Source organism: Piliocolobus tephrosceles, chromosome 10 (genome assembly GCF_002776525.5).
Source record: "Piliocolobus tephrosceles isolate RC106 chromosome 10, ASM277652v3, whole genome shotgun sequence".
NCBI lineage: Eukaryota > Metazoa > Chordata > Mammalia > Primates > Cercopithecidae > Piliocolobus > Piliocolobus tephrosceles.
In genome coordinates this window covers 21,847,991-21,862,857 of record NC_045443.1, presented here as the reverse complement: position 1 = coordinate 21,862,857, position 14,867 = coordinate 21,847,991, and the positions used below count along the sequence as shown (strand labels likewise).

General features: G+C 34.7%; 2 protein-coding genes across 2 annotated transcripts in view; one reads left to right on the top strand and one right to left on the bottom strand.

The window, feature by feature from the left end:
* RECQL (RecQ like helicase) overlaps nucleotides 1-1,136 on the top strand; it is a 32,692-nt gene extending 31,556 nt beyond the window's left edge. The window contains exons 15-16 of the mRNA XM_026452220.1: nucleotides 161-290; nucleotides 928-1,136. Coding sequence (XP_026308005.1) covers nucleotides 161-290; nucleotides 928-1,080 — 283 coding nt within the window. The 3' untranslated portion in view covers nucleotides 1,081-1,136. The remainder of the gene's footprint in view (nucleotides 1-160; nucleotides 291-927) is intronic.
* The window catches only part of PYROXD1 (pyridine nucleotide-disulphide oxidoreductase domain 1), a 35,053-nt gene continuing 20,206 nt past the window's right edge, over nucleotides 21-14,867 (bottom strand). The window contains exons 6-12 of the mRNA XM_023209096.2: nucleotides 13,481-13,641; nucleotides 12,695-12,795; nucleotides 7,687-7,816; nucleotides 6,754-6,866; nucleotides 5,991-6,113; nucleotides 3,369-3,506; nucleotides 21-2,448 (exon numbers count right to left, since the gene is read on the bottom strand). Coding sequence (XP_023064864.1) covers nucleotides 2,200-2,448; nucleotides 3,369-3,506; nucleotides 5,991-6,113; nucleotides 6,754-6,866; nucleotides 7,687-7,816; nucleotides 12,695-12,795; nucleotides 13,481-13,641 — 1,015 coding nt within the window. The 3' untranslated portion in view covers nucleotides 21-2,199. The remainder of the gene's footprint in view (nucleotides 2,449-3,368; nucleotides 3,507-5,990; nucleotides 6,114-6,753; nucleotides 6,867-7,686; nucleotides 7,817-12,694; nucleotides 12,796-13,480; nucleotides 13,642-14,867) is intronic.

Sequence of the window (14,867 nt, the reverse complement as noted above, 5' to 3'; positions counted from 1 at the left end):
CAAAAAATGTAACAAAAATATTTTCTTTAAAGGCTTTATTTGCATTCTTGTTTTGTTATTTCAAGCCAATGTGTTAAAAATTATTGCAGTTATTTCTTTTATAAATTTGTTTTGTGATTCCTTCAAAAACTTTCTTATTGTTGGCCTTTATTTTATGCAGAGAAGACTACAGTTTTACAGCTTATGCTACCATTTCATATTTGAAAATAGGACCTAAAGCTAATCTTCTGAACAATGACGCACATGCTATTACTATGCAAGTGACAAAGTCCACGCAGAACTCTTTCAGGGTAACTGGCTATTAACTTTCAGTTTTATATATTTAAAGTATATTATATTTATTTTAAAAGTATATTAAAGCCTATGGGATGCTTTTCTGTCATATTTCCTAGGTCCAGTTTTCTGACTGGATTCCTGGTTTTCTGATTAGATTTCTGGGTATGGAAGAGAGAAAACATAGTTTTCTGTAAAGATATAAGTGAAAGAATTTAGACTGGCCTTTTAACATAAACTAGGGGTTTCCAATCTCTTGGAATGGGAGGACTCCATTTGAATATCTAATTTTGTTATGCTACCTGCTCTTATTTGGTTGTGATTACTAATAGTTGAGAAGTCTGTTTCTGCTGTTCCAGCGGTTAAAAACCCTGTTATAAACCAAATACTATCAAGTCTGCAAAAGCATGTCAGGTGCCATTGTATCTCAGGACATTTAAGGTCTTTAGAACTTCTCTCACAATGTAGCCCCTTTTATTCAAAATAGAGCTCATATTTGAATAGACATTTGCAGATAAAAAAAAAAAAAACTAGATCCCTGTATACTTAAAAAGCCAACTGATACAGAAAGAGTATTTTGAAATCTTTAATCTCATGAGAAAACTGAATGGCTGAATTTTTACCAAAGTGCTTGCTTTCTTATTGTTTTCGTAGGCTGAATCATCTCAAACTTGTCATTCTGAACAAGGTGATAAAAAGATGGAGGAAAAAAATTCAGGCAACTTCCAGAAGAAGGCTGCAAACATGCTTCAGCAATCTGGTTCTAAGAATACAGGCGCTAAGAAAAGAAAAATTGATGATGCCTGAAATGAATGTTACTAAATTTTCTAATTAAAAACGGTTTATGCATGTATATGCCGTTATTTTTGTAGTTAGACAAAAGTTTAATTTTTAAAGCAATTTCACTGATATTTTATATGTATGGATCTATATTTTCAGAGCTTATCTCTGAAGATCTAAACTTTTGAGAACGTTTGAAAATTAGAGATCATGAATTGTATAATTTTCCAGTATAATACAAGGGAAAATTTTTTATGTAAAACACTTTATATGTAAAATATTTGAGAATAAGTTCATATAATTGTCTTAAGTTTTTTATGCCTTTATATACTTAGCTATATTTTTTCTTTTGACATAACTATCTTTTTGAAAGCAGTATTATACTGACAGAGGCTCACTGAGTGATACTTTAAGTTAAATATGTAGATCAGGGATGTCCAATCTTTTGGCTTCCCTGAGCCATACTGAAGAAGAATTGTCTTGGGCCGCACATAAAATACGCTAACACTGACGATAGCTGATGAGCTTAAAAAAAAAAATTGCAAGAAAATCTCATGTTTTAAGAAAGTTTACAAATTTGTGTTGGGCTGCATTCAAAGCTGTCCTGGGCTGCATTAGGCCTGTGGGCTAGAGTTGGACAAGATGATTTCAGGTTATAAAACCAGAAGTACAATTCAAACAAAAGATTAAGTCATCAATATAAATATTAGCAGACAAGATACTGCTACATCTCTATTTAAAGTAAAATAAAACCGATTTTAAAGTTCCTGAAACCAGAGTCATATTTTGACATTTCACAAAGAATGGTTCTAGTCTACTGGAGTACATTTGGCTAAGTAGATAACTTAGCTAAATTTGCTTCAAAGCTAAATCACAAGTAAACATATTTATGTTTAGAACATAGAAATAAATAACTTAAGATTTTTATCTAAGCAGTCAGTGCTGTATTGGAAAGATTATAAATAAACTATTTGAACTGATTTCAAACTTGGAATTTATGTTTTTATACTTTTCCACTAATACCATTATCACTTCAGTAATTTTCAGTGTGGTCATCATTAACTCAATGCAGTCATTCATTTTATTGACTTGTGATTCTTCTGGTGTCATCTGGAACTTTATATGATTCTTGAAGAAATTCCATTTTCAGTCAAAATAATCTTCTATATCAATATTTGGATCTAGCAGATCTTCTCCGTATGATGAAAGATTCATTTGGTTTAAGATTAGGTTTTCAAATGTTTCTTCTAAATCAGTTTCACCAATTAAGACAGCTCCCATCATTCGTCCATTTTGCATGACGACTTTGACGTATTCTTGTCCTTTGGTACATCTCAGCATTAATTCATGATCTGAACCTAAGCCCTGTGCATTGTATTTTCCCAGCAGTACAACCTATGTATAGAGATAAAAAGGTTATTGTCATGAGTATCAAAAAGAAAATGTAATGGGTAGTTATTTTGTGTCATGTTAGAATAGCCAGCAGAAAAATGATGCCACAAAATTCTGTAACTAAAAATGTTATTGGGGAGAGTCCCAAAGAAAATGTTTGAATAGCATACATTAATTCTACAGATGATACCGCCACACAATCTACACTGACACTAAAAAATTCTAGTGAATGTAGTGAAATATTAATGTTATTTATTTATTAGTAATTAATGTTAATTAGTATTTTAACACTAAAAATATCTAGTGAATATAGGTAGGTGATTCTACCAATCTATATGAACATTAAAACTATATAGTGAATATATAAATATGTAGGATGTGGATACATTAAACGATGTGGGGTCGTGGTTTAAAGATTTGGCAAGGAACTGAATTAGAGCTTTCATGGACAAGTGACTTAATTTCCCTGGGCCTTTTGAGTATGTTTCTCCTTCTCTGTAAATTAGGGGGGAAAAAAAACCCAAAACAACCTTTGTCAGAGTGATGTAAAGAGGACTGAATGAGATAACACATACAGGAAGGCAGTTGGTTTATTTTTGAGTACAATAGCTGTTAGTTCCCTTCACAAAGGATGAATCACAAGTAAAAGTTAAAAATGCACCAACGGGGAACAGATCTGGATAGAAATTTTTTCCCCTCTTAACTAAAATAGAATAGTGGTAAGGTGGGTAATAATTATCAGATGATTAGGGATTAAGACTAGCAGTAATACCAGGTATTGGTTTGTAAGAAATGAAAAATGTCATTTTTTGGTAAGATGATTAAAACTATGTACATTTTTATTCAAGCAAGAAAATCAGATGATCTATCATAGTCATAAGACTAACAAGCAGAGAAGGCGTTAATATGCTTAACTATCTTACCTTATAGTTAAAAAATTTTGTCACATGAGCAAACAGTTCAAAGCTGAAATCCATGTCAATGGAGTCTCCCAAACTCGCTGCAGCCATGCACTTTGCTGCATACCATCCCATCTGTCTAGCTTGGGTCCACAGCCTCATCTGAAATAATGAAAGAATGTTACACAATGTCATTTTTCATGATCATTATTTGAAAAATGTTATCTTAACCTCGTGAATTCACCTAAAGGAGTTCAATGTTTGACAGTCTTTCTGTCATCTTTGCCACAGAAGCAGTCACCAATGGACAACTAATCAGACTGATTTTTGGTATTTGTTAATGCTATCTAAATTACTGTCTCTAAAATTAAAAGATGGTACCAATCATGCCTGTTTTAGTAACATTTCTATTAAATATTATGAAACTATATTAAGCTATACCAGGTGAGAAAAATGTTTTAATTAACCAGTCCCTTCTTCAAAAATTTGTCATCACCATTAATAGAGATGTCAAATTATCACTGAAGAATTTGTTCTGTTTTCCAGCAACCTTCACTTTTATGCATTAGTTAAGGTCTGCCATGCTGTTGACCTCAGTGGTCAGACTGTTGATGCCTCACCCCAGGATAACATAAATATTTCAGCAACTGATTCTGGGAAGTCATTTAAATTGTTTTGTATGACAGTATTAATTTATCGTCTATTGTACTTTTATTTTATTTCTACAAAGTTTTGAGACTCCCTGGTATAAAAGAACACTGACCTTGGAAGCCCCCGTGGATTTTAATATCACCAGATCTACACATATATTTAACTTTTCTTGAGCCTCAGTTCATTTATCTGAAACATAAACATAACACTACCTACTCCGTAACTACTGAGAGAATTAAATAGACTGGCCTATAATAAGCACTTGGTTTCCTTCTACCTCCCTGTATGTGCATATGTACTTAATGCTATATTTTGTTTGCAGAAATAATATCATAATCATAGACATGAGCTTTAAGTCTTTCTAGCAGAAGTGATACAGATTTTTTTTTTCAAACTCCTCTGTAAACAAGGTATAGATTTGATAAAGTGAAAGGCAGTTTATGGCTGGGGATCAGAAAAAACAGCACAGTTACAACTAGAGAACAGCTAATAGAAGTGGCCTGAAAATTTGCATCTTGAACTGCATAAACTAATTAGTATCCTTATTGCTTGTGTAAGCCAAGACATGGGGTCTATAAGGTGCACTCAAAACAAGGGACATCTGTTTATTTTTGGATTTTTTTCCCTCTTTCAGATTATAACACATTAAGATATAATTTACCCCAGAGAATTAAAAATGTTAAAAAAAAAAAAAAACCCACAAACTCCAACTCTAAGAATTTGTGATAGTCTTGCTACAGAAATGACATAGAATGAGGCAGGTTAGAAACAAAAAGGCTGCAACCACTCTCCTATTACCGATGTCTCTACTGTCTGTGAGAACACAAAATGATGGTGCTGCCTCTTGAAATACTTTTAGCTCTTCTACTACTTCACACTGCATAGTTAATCTGAATGAATAACATCCCTAATTGTGGAGCTGGTGTTTAACAAAGATAAATGTTGCAGGGTTCCTTTATCTCAAACATCTACCTAGGTCTCTATCCCTCTGCACACCTCTGGTCATTGTCTTTATCTTCTTCTAGTATTTTTGTTCCACCATTAGAAGGTAGGTAAAGCTGTGAGGGTTCGAAAAAGTCTAGATCTAGTTGGGACTTGTTAAGGCTCAGGAAAGGTGTTTACAACAGGAACTTCTTTTTTTTTTTTTTGAGATGGAGTTTTGCTCTTGTTACCCAGGCTCGGATGCAGTGGCGTGATCTCAGCTCACTGCAACTTCCACCTCCCAGGTTCAAGTGATTCTCCTGCCTCAGCCTCCTGAGTAGCTGGGATTACAGGTGCATGCCACCGTGCCCAGCTAATTTTTTTGTATTTTTAGTAGAGACAGGATTTTATCATGTTGTTCAGGCTGGTCTCGAACTCCTGACCTCAGATGATCCACCTGCCTCGACCTTTCAAAGTGTTGGGATTATAGGCGTGAGCCACCGCTCCCGGCCAGGAACATTTTGTAGTAATAATTACCACAGGGACAGAATAGGATCATCCAGGAATAGAATGCTTTATCTATATAATTTACAATCTTAGTCGTTTTTTTAATCTAAAGTTGTGCTGTCCAACATGGTAGCCACTAGCCACATATAGCTATTTAAAGTTAATGAAAAATAAGTAAAAATAAAAATTCAGGTCCTCAGTCACATTAACCACATTTCAAGTGCTCATGTCACATACTGCTGGCTACTTGACTGGATGGTGCAGAATTAAACATTTCCATCATCACAAAAAGTTCTCCTAGATAGTGCTGACAAGCATGTAAGAATGAAAAACAAAGTAATAGCCCATAATTTCCTTTAAATTAAAAGATAGCCCAGTCTACCATTATAATAACTTACCAAACAGGGAAATATTCTAGTTTTTTTTTTCAAATATATATAACAACTCTGTGCTAGCTTCCCACTTAAGCAGCAAAGTTGGAAAATTAGAAGTTGGATTTGTTGGTAACAACCACTTTATTTTCAGACAGAATCTCTGATAAAAACATGATCACATATGCTAGCTTACCTGCTGCCAGACTGGGCTCAGCTGCCAGGATGCAGTACAGATGTCACCGGCAGCATAGACATCGGGAAGGGATGTGTGCATATGATCATCCACTTTCAGGCCACCATCTTCTCCTAGATCAAACTAAATGTTCCCCATAAGTGTAAGTGGTAAAAAAAAAAAAAAGAAAAAAGAAAAAAGAAACATGATTTTTTCCATTCTAAAGTAAAAACAAATTAAATTGTTACACTTCGGCATGCTCATCTTTAATGAGAAAATGAAAAATAGCCACAAAGTTCAGACACGTCAGCCGAATTTCCATGGATCAAATTCCAACTAAGATTGATCCATAAAATTCTTAGAATTTCAACATGAAAAGTATCCAATAACCATCTGGCTACCCTACCCATAACTATAAGAATATTCTTTTTTTTTTTTTTGTAAGTTTCAAGTGTTGAAAAGCAAAAAATACAAGATGGTTTCTCTAAAAGAATCACTTTTGAGAAGTCACAGGAGGCGTCAGTCTCTTAACAACATTTAGATAAACAAATTGTACATTATCAACCATTACTGATGATGCTTATGCCAGGATATAACTATGTAAGGATTTTAAGCAGTAAGAAATACTGTAAATCAAGACAATGTTTTAACCAAACTGTTTTCAACAACTGTTTTCAAGTTACAGTTGTATACTAAAATAATTATTATTCATGTTTGAGAACTAAAGATCTTCACAAAAATACTTCAAGTATATTCACAGCTGGACAAAAAAGTTTCACCTTACACTGTTACCATGGAGAAAAGGTTCTACATTTGGTGTAACTCCTGTAGCACTGACAATGAAATCACAGCCATATATCTTTTCATTGGTCAATTCCACATAGACAGGCCACATCTCTTTAAGAAAAAAAAGAAAAACAGACTTTATCTGCAAATGGAACCACCACCACAGCAGTGCATGTGACTATAATGACTAGAAACAAAGAAAGAAAAAGGAAGGCAAGAGATGACTTTGTAACACACTCCTTAGTAATTATTATGAGGCATATTTGCTAAAGCAATTTTAATGCAATTAACATCATTTTATTTGGGTATAATTTTAAAACCATGGCATTTCAAATGTTTTTCCTTCAAATTTGGACACATACATTTTGACAAAGTAAATTTAAATTATTTCTCTAAAAATCTTTCGTAATACTTTACATTCCACTTCGTGTTGAGTTCAACTAGGTGTTTTCCCTCACTATTCATATTCAAATTCCCCTTTCCTATGGAAAAATTCAAAGAATTCAGAACAGCAGAATATTTCATATGCTAGTTCACTGAGTGTATTTCTTCAAATCATGGCAATTCTCAGAGGAAGGAGTTAGGAAAGCTGCATCTTAGTCCCCAAAATATACATTTTCAATCCGATTTGGGTGAAATCATGTCACCTTTAAGGGCTGCAGGTTTTTGTTTTATTTTGATTTACAATATATTCTGATTGTTGATCAAAACACTATGAGCTCTATGTAAGATGTAATGCCCTACACAGTTTAATTTACTAGAAAACAACGGATAGTGAAATGAAGTGAATGTTATTACATTATGGTTTTTACTTTTCATGTTTAAATTTTATATGGAAATATGAAGTTATGTTTAATATAACACAGCATGATTAAATTGTTTTCCTTTTAATTAAGTGGTTATATATATTTCTTCTTATTTCATTACTTGCCTGTATCAGTTGTAACTGACTTAGGGTCTCTTGGAAAAGTGAAGGACTTTTTCTTCAAAATTCTAAACTCATCCTGAAGGTAGATTTTCTTTACTTCACACATAGTTTCAAGGTGAATCTTATGAGAAAACTAAAATTAAGAAAACACTGGTTAGCATAATACTTCCAGAAAGAATGACCTGGGTTACTAATGATGAAGAAAAAACTTATACTTGTAGAAACATACAGAAAACATAATTCTTATAATACAAATGAAAACACATTGAGTGCCCTAAAATAAGTCTCTTTATGCACATGAAAGGAGTGAACGAAAATTCATTCAATAACTTCAGAGATTTGGTACCTGCATCAGCAGACTGCATCGAGGGAATGTTTTTTAGTCTAGGCCTCATTGATAATTACAAGTATATTTTTTTTTAAATTACAGTAGTTGCTGGGCACAGTGGCTCATGCCTGTAATCCCAGCACTCTGGGAGGCCAAGGTGGGTGGATCACCTGAGGTCAGGAGTTTGAGACCAGCCTGACTAATATGGTGAAATCCTGTCTCTACTAAAACTAAAAAATTAGCCGGGCCTAGTGGCGTGTGCCTTTAGTCCCAGCTACTCGGGAGGCTGAGGCAGGAGAATCACTTGAACCCAGGAGGGTTGCAGTGAGGCGAGATCATACCACAGCACTCCAGCCTGGCTGACAGAGCGAGACTCTGTCTCAAAAAAAAAAAAAAAAAAAAAAAAATAGTTATGGACTATAAAAATGTATTCAGGTCAGATCTGTCTTGACTTATTGTTATATCCCTGAACATTAATAAAGTCCCAAGTAGGTAGTAAGTACTAAATAAATGCTTACTGAATTAAACTGTTGAAGTTCTCAGGTTAAAAATATAATTAATATTGGGATCTGAAAGTGCAGAAAGAAGGGACTTTGTATAATTTCCATTACAAAAATTAGATACACCATGCAGCCAGCCCCCCTCCCACCTACTGAGAGCCAAAAACCAATGCTCTAAAGAAATCACACACAGTAACAAAGGACTGCATACATGCTTCTTAAAACATTTAGTTTTCACAGCCTTTTAACAACTATTAAAAAATCAAAATATCTAACAAAACGAAAAGCAAATCATCTCCTTACCCAATTAGGATATTAAGTGTATATTTCTAATCAATCTAATAACTTTTATAAGTTTACTGCATGCATCTGAAACGACCTTTGAGAAAAGATTAATTTAAAATAGGGCAGGTGTATTCACTGCAGTCTGGGTATAGAGAGTTCTATCCCTGATCTGAGGATATAGGAAAAAACAAACTCAGTTTGTCCTACTATACTCTCACAACACAGAATACTTCTGCGACCAAATGTGTGGGGTGTTTTCTACACACGAAGCAAGCAATTATTCTGCACAGGACACCATCTGGCTGTCCTCTAATTCAATTCAGTTCTGATGTTATTATCTACCTGGAGATAGCATCAGGTCCCACATGTTGAGGGATCAATCTCACAAGACTGTCTTCTACTTCTAATACCAACTGCAAGTCCCGGGTGTTTCACCAGTTCGTCTGACTAACCAACTACAAATCAAAGGGCTCCCATGAGACCCTTTCTTAGGTTCAATTAATTTATTAGAACATCTCACAGAATTTGGGGAAACACTTTACTTACATTTACTGGTTTATTATCAAGGATGTCACGAGGAAACAGATGAAGAAATACATAGGGCTAAGCATATAAGAAGGGGCATGGAGCTTCTATGCCCTCTCCAGATAGACCACCCTCTAGCAACTTCCACATGTTCGGCTATCCAGAAGCTCTCCAAACCCAGTCCTTTTGAGTTTTCATGGAAACGGTGTTATGTAGGTGACTGATTAAATCATTGGCTGCTAGTGATTGGCTTAACCTTCAACCCCTTTCCTTTCCTGGGGGTTGAAAAGTCTAAATTCTCTAACCATGCCTTGGTCTTTCCTGTGACCAGTCCCCATTCTGAAGCTACCTAGGGGTTAACCAGTCAACTCGTTAGCATACAAAAGGACACAACACTTGGGAGATGCCAAAAAGTTTAGGAGTTGTGTGCCAGAAAACTGCAGGCACAATATTTTACTGCGCTTCACTATTGTTTTACAGATAGTGTGTTTTTTACAAATTGAAAGTTTGTGACAACCCCACATCAAGCAAGTCTTATTGGTGCCATTTTTCCAATAGCGTGTGCTCATTTTGTGTCTCTGTCACATTTTGGTAATTCTTGCAGTATTTCACAGTTGTCATCATTATTGGATCTTCTATGGTGATCTGTGATTAGTAATCTTTGATGTACTATTGTAACTGTCTTGGGGTGTCATGAACCACACCCATCTAACACAGTGACCTTAATTGATTAATGTTCTGTGTTCTGACTGCTCCATCAACCAGCTGTTGTCCTATGTCTCTCACTCTCCTTGGGCCTCCTTATTCCCAGAGACACAATAATATTGAAATCAGGGCAATCAGTTACTCTGTAGTGGCCTCTAAGCGTTCAAGTGAAAGGACGATCACACATCTCTCACTTTAAATCAAAAGCTAGCAATGATTATTAGGTTTATTGAGGAAGGCAGGTGGAAAGCCAGGCCTCTTGCACTGAACAGTTGGCCAAACTGTGAATGCAAAGGAAACATTCTTGAAGTAAATCTAAAGTGGTAACCCAGTGAACACATGAATGAGGAGAAAGTGAAACAGTCTTCTTGCTGATATGGAGAACGTTTTAGTGGTGTGGAGAGATTAAACTAGCCACAACATTCCCTTAGCCCAAAACCTAACTCAGAGTAAGCCCCTAACTGTTTTCAATTCTGTAAAGGCTGAGACTTGAGGAAGCTCCAGAAGAAAAGGTTGAAGCTAGGAGAGGTTGGTTCATGAGGTTTAAGGGAAGAAGCATCTCTACAACAAAAAAATACAATTGATAACTGATTAATGTGGCTACACTTAACAACAGATTTTCAGTGTACATGAAACAGCCTTCTAGTGGAAAAAGATGCCATCTAGGACCTTCATAGCTATAGAGGAGAAGTCAATGCCTGGCTTCAAAGGACAGGTAGACTCTCCTGTTAGGGGATAACGTAACTGGTGACTTGAAGTTGAAGCCAATGCCTGTTTACCATTGTGAAAGTTCTAGGGCCCTTAAGAACTATACTACATCTACCCTGCCTGTCCTCTACAAATGGAACAACAAAGCCTGGATGACAGCATGATACGGTTTGGGTCTGGTTCTCCGCCCAAATCTCATATCAAATTGTAATCCCCAATGTTGGAGGTACAGTTTGGTGGGAGGTGACTGGATCATGGGGACAGTTTCTAATAGTTTAGCACCATCCTTAATGGTTTTCATGATAGAGTTCTCATGAGATCTGGTTGTTTAAAGGTGTGCAGCACCAGCCCCTTTCTCTCTCTTCCTCCTGCTCTGGCCATGTAAGATGTGCCTAATTCCCCTTTCCCCATGACTGAAAGTTTCCTGAGGCCTCCCCAGTCATGCTTCCTGTACAGCCCGTGGGACCATGAGCCAATTAAATCTCTTTTCTTTATAAATATTACCACTCTCAGGTATTTCTTTATAGTACTGTGAGAATGGAGTAATACACAGCACATCTGTTTACATGGTTAATTGAATATTTGAAGCCCACTGTTGAGACCTACTGCTCAGGAAAAAAAGATTCCTTTCAAAATATTACACTCATTGACAAGGCACTTGGTCACCCAAGAACTCAGACAGAGATGCACAAAGAGATGAATGTTGTTTTCATGCCTGCTAATACAATATCCATTCTGCGGTCCACAGATCCAGGAGTAATTCTTACTTTCAAGTCTTATTCAAGAAATGCGTTTCATAAGGCTATAGCTGCCACAGATGGTGATACATCTGATGGATCTGGGAAAAGTAAATTGAAAACCTTCTGGAAAGAATTCACCATTCTAGATATTATTAACAACATTCATGATTCAAGGGAGGAAATCAAAATATCAACATTAAAAAGAGCTTGAAAAAGTTTATTCCAATCTTCATGGATGACCTTGAGGGGTTCAAGATTTCAATGGAGAAAGGCAGATGTGGTAGAAATAACAAAAGAACTATAATTAGAAGTGAATCCTGAAAATGAGACTACATTGCTGCAATCTCACAGTAAAATTTGAAAAGATAAGGAGTTGTTTCTCATGGACGAGCAAAGAACATAGTTATCTGAGATGGAGTTTACTTCTGGTAAAGATGCTATGAGTATTTGTTGAAATGATAAAGGATTTAAAGTATTACACACACTTAGTTGGTAAAGCAGTAGCAGAGTTTGAGAGAATTGACTTTTGAAAGAACTTCTACTCTGGGCAAAATGCTATACAACAGCTTCACATGCTACAGAGAAATGTTTCATGAGAGGAAGAGTCAATTGATGGGGCAAACTTCCTTGTTATTTTAAGAAACTGCCACAGCCACCCAAACCTTCAGCAAGCACCACCCTGATCAGTCATCAGCCACCAATACTGAGGCAAAACTTTCCACCAAGAAAAAGATTATGATTTGCTGAGCTCAGATGATTGCTAGCATATTAATAAAGCATCTTTAAATTAAGGTATGTGCATTATTTTTTAGACATAATGCTAATGCACATTTAATAGACTGTAGTACGTTATAAATCTAACTTTTGTATGCACTGGGAAACTGAAAAATTTGTGTGGCTCACTTTATTGTGATATTTTATTTCCTGTGATGGTCTGGGACTGAACCTGCAATACTCCAAGGAATGACTGTATATATATTACAGTATCACACCTCAAGAGTTAAAACGTAGGCTGAGAGCCAGTCTTAGATGCTTTGACATTCACTTTTCTTTGGTGGCCAAATGGACCAACTGGATTGGAAGTCTCTTCCTAGCACTATCGATTTTGAGTAAAGTGACCTAGCAGTTCATGGACTATATATCTATAATCAGTCTTTAATAAATGGTTCAAGAATTTAAAATTACATTTTGACATGTCCAGTCAGTATATGAAAAGATACCTCTTTTGTTCCTTTAAGATTCAAGCCTTCATGCCAATCTGGTCCCAACGCACTGCCTACATTATCTGCTTTAGATTTGCTTCTAGCTTCCTTTTTCCTTCCTAAAGAGATGAAATTAAATAATATAAAAATTACCAGGTAGAGAAATATGTTAAGTGTTCTGAAGTTTTTCATTTAGGCAATATAATGATTCCTATATATACATACATTACAGCATGACTAAACTATGTTATCTCTATTAATCATTTTAGTCATTATTTTAATATTTTTCTGATGGAGAGTTACAAAATGGATACTCTTTCAATTGTGTAAGTTGTATATAAACACACTCAACTTACATTTTGGATGTTACACTGGCTAATCTGAAGGGTAAGAAAATTAGCTTTCAAATTTTTGTAATTTTGTCAATTTTTAGCACCTCCAAAATGTACAAAACTCATTTAATTTTATAATCTAAAAATTTTTTAAAGCCATCAAACTTAAAAAATATGTTTATATTATCATTGCATTTTTTACAAAACTTCTTTAGGTGTTGCCCAAATGTAGCATCTCTTTGCAAAGATGCAGATGGGCTGAGTTATTCAATTCATTTTAAATTTCTTATTTTAATTGTACATATAAAATACATACATATATAATAGAAAATCTGAAAACTTCATGTAAAGATACATAAATACCCACATTACTATTTCCAAAATTTGTTTTATTAAATTTTCTTGTAGCCCTTTTCTATATGGTTAAAACAAAGTTTTGTATGAGAATTAACGAGCTAGGTGCTACATTTACCTTCAGTTGTATATCTGGTTCTTTTCTGTGCAATTTTAGCCTCTGGTTTTTCAGCAATGAGCTTTGAAGTCAAGAATTCAGCTGCTCCTGCATCAAAGAAAGTATTCCCTATAGCTTTATCTTTAATGGCCCAAATCACTTCACAGCCTTTAATTTCATACCTAAAAACAATATTGAAGTTACTAAGAGTAATTTCAAAAGTCTAAGTAAAAAATCTTTGCATTTGCAAATAATGATCTCCTGAAGCAAAAGCAGGGAACATATTTTTAAGGTAAACTGGGAAAAACTGATTATAAAGAGGAATATTAATGTTCTTTAAAGATACTAAGAAAAATAGAATAGTAAAAGAAACTAAAGCTGTTTACAGAAAGAACCTTTAAGTGACAAATACATGTACTGAATATGAATATGTATTAAGTGACAAATACATGCAATTCATTACAATGTACATCACTAGAAAATGTTCAATTTCTACAACACACTTATTAGATGAATGGCCCCCAGGGGTAAGCAGTGCTTTTTAAAAAGTCTGGTTATAGTGTAATCAGTAATGAATGGATGGTACATAGCTATAATATTGAGAATCAGTCACTTATTTGGTAATGACTTTTTGTATCTTCAAAGCACATTGTGGAAGGAGATAGAAAATGGAGAGAATCAGAGTTATAAGCTAAAAATCTTAAGGATCAAGATCAAGGATCTTAGAGGAAGGAAAGAATGGACATGGTATATATAAGCCACCTTCTATTACTATTTACCACTAATGTAAGGCAATGGGCATGTGATATTTTATTCTAAGTTTAGATACTGAGAAGTGGTTTTCCTAACAATATTCGTTTCACAAAGTCCCTGAAGTCCATTATAATTAAGGATATATAATTTATTATCTAACTTGGGATACTATCTGCTACTAGTAATCATTTTTGGTACAACTGGTGGAAATGGAGACAATCCCAGTCAAATAAGATATATTGGCCATCCTAACTATAATAGGATTTTATCTCAACTTGCAATACTAATAAAATACTGTAATTAAAAAGTTAAGGTATTAATTTTTCACATTTCTTTACGGTACAAAGTATTGCCATCTTTATTTCGCAGACCGATATAACATAGTTAGGTTATACAACTTTTCAAAACTAATCAATAAACAGATTACAGAAAAAAGGTTTAGTACATCTGAATCCAGGTCACTTGATATTCACACTTTTCAACATATGGTGATAAGGAGCTCCTTGCTTCATCTAATAAGTCTTTACTTTTCCAGCTCTCCTATGTCAGTAAACATTTAGTCACCAAATTTCAGATTAGTGGGTGAACATTCAATTTTATGTTACTCTGTCATATAGCATTACTGACCAGTGGAAAGTGGAATACACACACATTT